The sequence below is a fragment of the Pomacea canaliculata genome, linkage group LG4 (assembly GCF_003073045.1).
Source record: "Pomacea canaliculata isolate SZHN2017 linkage group LG4, ASM307304v1, whole genome shotgun sequence".
In the NCBI taxonomy this organism is placed as follows: Eukaryota; Metazoa; Mollusca; class Gastropoda; order Architaenioglossa; family Ampullariidae; genus Pomacea; species Pomacea canaliculata.
In genome coordinates, this window is record NC_037593.1 from 20,868,591 (window position 1) to 20,876,139 (window position 7,549).

At 42.1% G+C, this 7,549-nt stretch overlaps 1 protein-coding gene across 3 annotated transcripts; it reads right to left on the reverse strand.

Annotated features, from left to right (window-relative positions):
• Positions 1–2,599: 2,599 nt before the first annotated feature.
• LOC112562616 (GTP-binding protein YPTM1-like) lies at positions 2,600–6,418 on the reverse strand. Of its 3 annotated transcripts, none has more exons than XM_025235962.1 (2): positions 5,479–6,418; positions 2,600–4,328 (listed from the first exon to the last, which is right to left on the reverse strand). In XM_025235962.1, the coding sequence occupies exon 2, from the start codon at positions 4,094–4,096 to the stop codon at positions 3,431–3,433; it is 666 nt and encodes a 221-aa protein (XP_025091747.1). In that variant the 5' UTR covers positions 4,097–4,328; positions 5,479–6,418; the 3' UTR covers positions 2,600–3,430. The 3 variants fall into 3 exon arrangements, with proteins under 3 accessions (XP_025091747.1, XP_025091746.1, XP_025091748.1); XM_025235961.1 differs by having other exon boundaries at positions 2,600–4,332; XM_025235963.1 differs by lacking the exon at positions 5,479–6,418 and adding an exon at positions 4,762–4,851 and having other exon boundaries at positions 2,600–4,332.
• Between the last annotated feature and the right edge of the window lie 1,131 nt (positions 6,419–7,549).

Below are 7,549 nucleotides of genomic sequence, written 5' to 3' on the forward strand. Positions count from 1 at the left end.
ATGTCGTATTACGAAGAGTTTCACAAAAAAAAAGGCAGAAGGAACAGACGTTGGACAAGTTTTTTCCTTTAACCTCAAAACGACAGAAAAAGGAAGTCATCCCCGATTTTACAATGTCACGTGCTCATGGAGGGGGGATCCAAGCAGGAATTCGTCTTTCGATTCCGTTAGGGACTCAAGAGAAGGAACAATGGAGAAGTGACCTCCTCTACATGATGATGATGATGATGATGATGATGATGATGAGGAGGAGGAGGAGGAGGAGGAGGAGGAGGATACGTTTCGTGCACCCAGCAACACATTTTGACCACCTGTTGCCTTCCAAGTGATGATAAGCATGGAGGGTTTCTTTGTGTGTGAGATGGCCGAGACCAGTAACACCTGTCGTTATGGAGCAGAATTTACTTACCTTCTGTCAAATTCTACTTGAGTGATTTTATTTTTGTTTTAAAAGGAGTCACAAAGCTTTCTTGCTGCATAGAAAACTGTGTGGCATTTAATGATGTTGATATAGAGGAGTGTGTGGAATTTAATGATTTCAGTGTTGTTGTTGGCATTGCAGGTTCAGTTTATGTCTCTTGCACGTTGAGAAATATTTCATAGTCGGAGCGTTGTTTAACGTTTGAATGACTGTAGGGGTCTTTCATACAGATTTCACATTAAAGTATATCATGGCGACGCAAATAACATTAACAGTAAAAATACTCACAGTCAGACAGAAAATAAACACAGAGGCTATCGGAGTCGGAAAGTCTTACCCGTAAAAAGACTTTAATTTTTAGGATTTAGAAAACATCCTTACGAAGATCTTCTGTAAATTCTTCAGTTATTTGTTTGTACGTTCACTTTGAAAAGATTGACATGCAAGTAAAAAACTAATGATGGAATAATGTCTAATGATGTCTCAAGATAGATTTTGCAAGCGGCATGGAACATGTTGGGGAATAAAGCTGGGTGTATGTCATGGAAAAAATATTTCTTTATCAAGAATAATAATAATAATAAAGCTGGTGCCAACTTTACTTACAGGTAAGCCAGCTTGATGCTACTCTACCCTCTGAATGTTTTTCTATCCAGTATCACAATTCCTCACTTCAATGGTTTCGTTACCTTTATTTCAGAACTACCTGGCGGTGCTGACGGGCCAGACAACAACAGGTAACATTAAAGACCAGGTGTATACTTAATGAGATAATTCCTCAACCCTTGTGAAAACTTGTTGCTTATATTGTATTATTTAGTAAACGTTGTGTCTTCGTGTCTGGTTACAAATTTCTAAGACTCGTGTTTGTTTTGTTATTATGTGTAATTTTTTGTTAAAAGTGGATTTTCCTTGCTCTTAATACTGAGCTTGCATTAATTCTAAAACTTTATCTACATTTTGAAATCTCATTAGCTTTATGTTAACTTAAGTGTATGTCGTCGTTAGTCCGTTACAGAGTGTACTAGCGATGATGTGACGTCATTGGCAGGTTTGGTCGTCTGCTGCCGGTCCCGAGGGTGAAGCGCTACACATTGTCGTGCTTCTCACTGGGGGAGGATTGCTCCTCCACACGCTACTGCTGCCACGGTCTGTCCTGCCACTACACAACCTACTTCCCCCTGGCTGGAACCTGCGGCTATAGTCCCAGGAACCACTGAGCCTTGTGTTCCACTTGTTCACTTTGGTCCCTGCGACTTCAGGGTCTGTCCGGCCGACAACGACAGGATGCCATGAGATTGCCTTCTCCATCACGATTGCGTTGATTGACTTATGAGATGTTTATTTCGGTTTGGTTTTTAGTTTTAACACTCACAAAATCAAATACTGAAATAAAATGGTTGGCTGACCAGAACTGTCTGCACTGACTGGTATTTGGTCTTGTCATGATGTTTCATTCTTCTACTTCCATTTAAATCGTTTCTTTTTTCTTCCAGTTATCTCTGTCTTCTTGTCATCCATTTTTCTCCCAATGTTCTTCACACTTTTACTACTGGATGTCTTCCTGTTAAAAGGAATACGAAGGATGTCCCACTTCCACCCGGACTTCAGTATTTCGTCAAAAGCAGACCATGTGGGTTCGATAGACTGATTCATCAGGGTGTTTATTTTTTAAATAATTTTCCCCCATTAGTTTTCCCAGGATGGAGAGGAGAAGTAAGTGGATGCTCTCTCCACCAAGTGATTCCCCAGTGCCGTCAGAACGTGACTGTCGAGTGGTCATGTTGCTTTGGAGGTGTTGACAGTTTGCAAGATATTTAAAATATCTGTATTAATGAAATCATTGATTGGAAAAAATTAACCACAAAGAAAAATAATTTTTAATTCTTTGGGATTGTATATTTTTAATTAAAACTAAAAACAAATTTTCAGTTTATTAATGATTAAATCAATCAAACTTTTTGAAGAATAAAATAATTTATTAAAATATCACTTAATTAAAACGAATAATTATCTGTTGATGTCTGAATTATTATGCTTGTTATATAACCTAGTAAAAGTTCGTTAATTAATGCGCTCATTTATTAACTAATTAAACATACACACATGAAATAGGCATGCATCCATATATTATCCATATATCCATATCCATATATTATACACACATAGACTCATTGGCAAGGTATTCTCTGCTTTACTTGTGATGATGTGGTGATACAAGATATCAAAAGCTAAATACAAGGTGCACCACTGAAAAGTAGTTCGTTGCCTGTAATGCACTCGGACAAGACAGGTCCACCCTGTATCATGAGTCAGGTCCACCCTGTATCACGAGGCAGGCTGCCTTATATAAGTCTTTCATTCGAGTGTTTCACGAGGTAACAACATCTGAAGACACGATCACAAATGAACTCTCAATTTAAATGCTTGCATGAAGCGGCTTCATTTTTTTCACCGACAATAAGAACTCATCACTCATTACAGAATCACATTAGGGAAGACTTCAGACATATAGAAACACGTGTCAGCATTATCTCTTGCTGCTTTTGCGACTAGTTTTACAAAGGAAACTAGCATAAGACAAAACATGTATTTTTTTCTGAGCTGACCATTCTTCATACTGACCTTAATAATAGAATGCCAATAAAATGAAGTCGTGATCCTTCACAAACTACCACAATACCTAAAACAATTAGTTAAGCTTCTCGTGTAAATAAAGTGTATCTATACTTCCTCTGCTTATGTTGATGGAAAAGTGCCACCATTTTACAGGTGGTGGAATCGCTATCCGTCTTCCGGAAGAAGCGTTGAATATGCAATCTCACAGCATCAACCGTTGCACCTGTCGCAGGCTCTGTCAGGCACTGCCGCTTGCTGCTGACATGGATACAGGTGTGTGACACAGGTGAGACATCACGCCACACACAGGTTAGACACGCCACACACAGGTAAGACACTCCACACACAGGTAAGACACACCACACCTAGACTCGCCAGTGATGGGAGTGGTCAGCATCCACAGTCTTTCTTCCCGTTGTCCGGCGGAGGTCGCTCTGTGGCACTCAAGCAAATGGTGCTGGCCGTGCGGGGTAACGGACTGTCCTGTCGACTCTTGATCAACACCTCACAGAACGCTGCACGTGTTTCTGTCACGTTTTCACCTGACTTGCAGCTAACCTGATAAAAACCGTCTATGGAATCCTGGAATACAACTCTCACGTGCTGCGGCTCGATGGACTGATTGTTTTTCAGATCCGTCTTCGTCCCCACCAAAAATTTCACAGTTTTGCTGGAGTCCTTGATGTTGCAGTCCACTTCCTTCTGCCAGTCCACTATATGTGCCAACGACACGTGGTTCGTCACATCATAGACGAATAAAATTCCGTCGACATTTCTGTAGTAGGAGGAGGTGAGGCTGCGGAAGCGCTCCTGCCCCGCCGTGTCCCACAGTTCCAGTGTCGCGGTCCTCCCGCCGACAAGACGCTCAGACAGACTGACTTTGTCCGTCCCCATGGTAACGTTCGACGTGGACTTGAATATGTTTTTATGAAATCGGTTAACGAGGGATGTTTTGCCGACGTTGGCGTCTCCAAGCACGATGCATTTGAAGGTGTACGGGGCTCGCTCCACCAGGTCAGCATCCTTGACAGAGCGTAAACTCGCCACTCGCTCCATCTTCCACGAGGAGCTGGTCGTTGTGGAAGAGGTAATCAACCTTCAAGCAATCAAGCTTCAATTTTGCTGCTGCCAGAGCTTGTTGTCGTTTTCATGAATGTAACAGCAAGAGGCCTGAGAATCGGTAATGATTTCTTTACTGAAAACGTCCACGTGCAATTTCTCCAACCTGTTTCCGATGCATCACTTCAGCCGCTTGTGGAAGTTCCTTCGAGAATCGCGTCGCCACCGTCTACCTGACGAAAGAGGTAATGTTCAATTATTATCCGAAGTCGAGACTGGAAGTGAAGTGACAAAGGTGTGTCATGAACAGCTCACAAATACTTGTACCCACCTCAGAGGACTAAGGGGTGGCCTGATTAAACATTACTTCGCAGAATCTCATTGGTTCACAGCACGGAGGGGGAGGGTGTGGAGTGCTGGGTATCGACAGTACATCCGTCTCTCACTACTTCTATGATCTCTGAGGTGACCTACAATGAATAACTGATTACTCCATCCGTCTTTCAAACAAAATCTGTAAAAAATACCTGATGTGGGCGACGGTGGGAGCGGTCGTCACTTCAGGAAGTAAAACAAGTGTGAAGCTTTCAGTCAACATGAAGGAAGAAGGAAGCATTATGCTAAGAATGTAGACCTGTGCAGTCTTTAGAATACTGACTGACCTTTATGCTTTCTGCTGTCGGTCTGGATTGTCACGCATCACAAACGAGGACAGGAACAGGTGTGAGTTAAGAAATGTACCGGATACAGTGTGTCAGAGTCTATTCATTTGTTCAAGCCTGGTGTTGTGTTTCGTGGCCTACGTGTATGTCGCTGTGTACTTACATGTATGTAATGTACTTTTTATTTGGTTTGTCGTCAATGTCAACAGGTGTTCAGTCTTGCTTTTTAAAAGTCATGTACTTGAGGTAGACAAGTGGCCATTGAATGCGCTGTGTATGTGAGTGTCGGGTGGAACTGAGCGTGACCTGTAACATGATATTTGTATGAAGAGACAGGTGACTCTAGTTGCCGTTAACTTACAGTGGTTTCGTATTACATTTGTGACAAGTCTCGACACTTGTGAAATGCTGAACTATCCAACAACTGCCTAACATCTTAGGTCAGAGGACAGTCCCAGAGCAACAGCTAACAAATGTAACACAACAAGAGACTTAAATACAGACAAGTTCATCGTCACGTCCATAGTCTATAATGGAAATAACTTATAAAGTAGAAATCGAAACACTCAGTTGGGAAAAGACCATTTATGTGGGCCTGTCATTGACACAGGGACTGCTAATAGAGGATGGGTTTAATAATCTCAATTTTTAACTGTCAGAAAGGGAAAAACCTACTCTTTTCTTCACTCCAGACCACATACAGACACCTGCGCTCACCTGCGTTATCTAAGGCACGTGGTCGCACCTTCCGAATGTGATAATTCCCGTCACCCAGAACAGTTCAGCAAGCCTTGCACACGTTCACCATCTCATTGCTCAACACTATCTCCACACCACCTCTACACCACTCCACACAACCTCCACACCACCTCTACATCACAACACCACGTCTACACACCTCTACACCACCTGTGCTGCTTTAGTCGAGGTGAGCATTAATGTACTGTGGGTGAGTTGCGACTTGATGACACAACCGGCGGCCTCGTCAAGCGGCCAAGTAAACAACATACAAGTACACCTAAATACCAAACTATATTTAGGACAGACAACTTAATGTCAGACCTCAAGGCAATTGAATGGTGCAGATTACATCCGGGTTGTTCGGCCAATCATCGCTGTTTGATTGTTGTCTTTAAGTTTGACAAAACGTATTTGTTACAACGGGAAACGCCATTAAGGTATCCACACACAATATATAATTATATATATAACAAGCATCACTGCCAGGACAAGTACAATGACAGCGCCTGTTAGGAACTCTGATGGTTCCGTACACATACACAGACACTTGTGCGTTCTGATCACAAAGCACAAACAATTACCTGTAGGGTGTCCACACAAAGATAAAATTTCTCAGATCAAGAATATTATCTCTCACACACACATTCACTATAAAGTTAAAGAAAATCTGTCAAGGTCCTCACATAAACCTTGGATATATTGTAAGAGAATTAAAATAACAGAAATTTGGTATCCAATGGAATCCACACAGTCGCTTTACACTGCAGTTGAGTAAAAGATAAATTCCACACCGCAGATTAAGAGTTTGCGGATGACCAACCACAGAGTTCCTCCAAGTACAATAGACTGATAAAATGATAACACACAGCAGGTTACTTTTTGTTGAAGAAGGTCAAGTCCACACAGCAATTCAGAGTTGGAGAAAAATACCACAGTCTTGCACCCAGCAGGTTGCTTCTCCTAGCAGTTACACAAACCACACAATCATTTCTAATTCACGTCTGCCCACTCTCGTCCATATTGTTTTCCCCTCCCTCTCTACCTCCATCAGTCCCCTCACATTTCAAGCTCACCCTGCTTATCCGCTGTCAGCTGAAGGTTCTAGAACATAACCCCACTTTCCCACATTCTAACTACACCCCGGTATTGACCTCACTCACCCCGCTGGGTGGCAGCCCGTGTGTGATGACAATCCGTCTCGTCCCTCCACCCTGTAGTGTAGCACCAGTCGTCCCTCTACATCCCCTCTACATCCCCCCACAGGGGTAAGGGGAGAAAACTGGTTTAAATTGCATTTGTGTTTATGTCGCGACACACACGTCGGCACAACCCGACACTAGTCTGAACTTACAACAGGACTGCAACAACTCACACATCTATGTATTTCGAATCACGAAAAGAAAAACAACAAAAATAGACCAAACTCTGTTTTCTTTCTTGGAGATACGCTGCTCTTCCTGTTTGCAGGAACTGGAGATGGAGACAGAGTGTCATGGCTGTCATCTTCGTTTGTTATTGTTCGCCACACAAAACCGTCAAGACTGTGTTTGATATATAATACCCTAGATGTTTGTGGATGTCCTAGGACCTACCTGTACACAACTTAAGTGCAATAAATTCGTTTTATGACCGGCACCTTGTCTGGGTGAAATTGTTTACTGATCTTTTGAGGATGAGCTAACGTATGTCTTTAACCGAGGCATTTCTGAAGTTATTTTGAATCTGAAACGAGGTGTTTATTTATCTAATAAGAAGGAAATTCTTAATTTATCCAATATTTTGTTTGTCTGGAACTTACATCAGATGATGATTAACGACTTGACAAACAATGATGGGGATGAAACAGAGAGTATAGAAGAAAATTCTGTCATCAAATGAAGCTGTGTGGAAACAACAACACAACAGACATGTACACAACGTAAACAATCATTTCTAACAGAGGCAATAGAAGAAAAGTTTTCATCCTCTGCGATGAAGCTCTGTGGTAACAACAGCACAAAGCCATTGACGTGTTGACACGTAATAACAGTGACGCGACAGCAATGAC

Coding starts and splice junctions, on each gene's coding strand:
- LOC112562616 (XM_025235962.1), bottom strand. CDS start 4,096: ATGGAGCGAGTGGCGAGTTTACGCTCTGTCAAGGATGCTGACCTGGTG.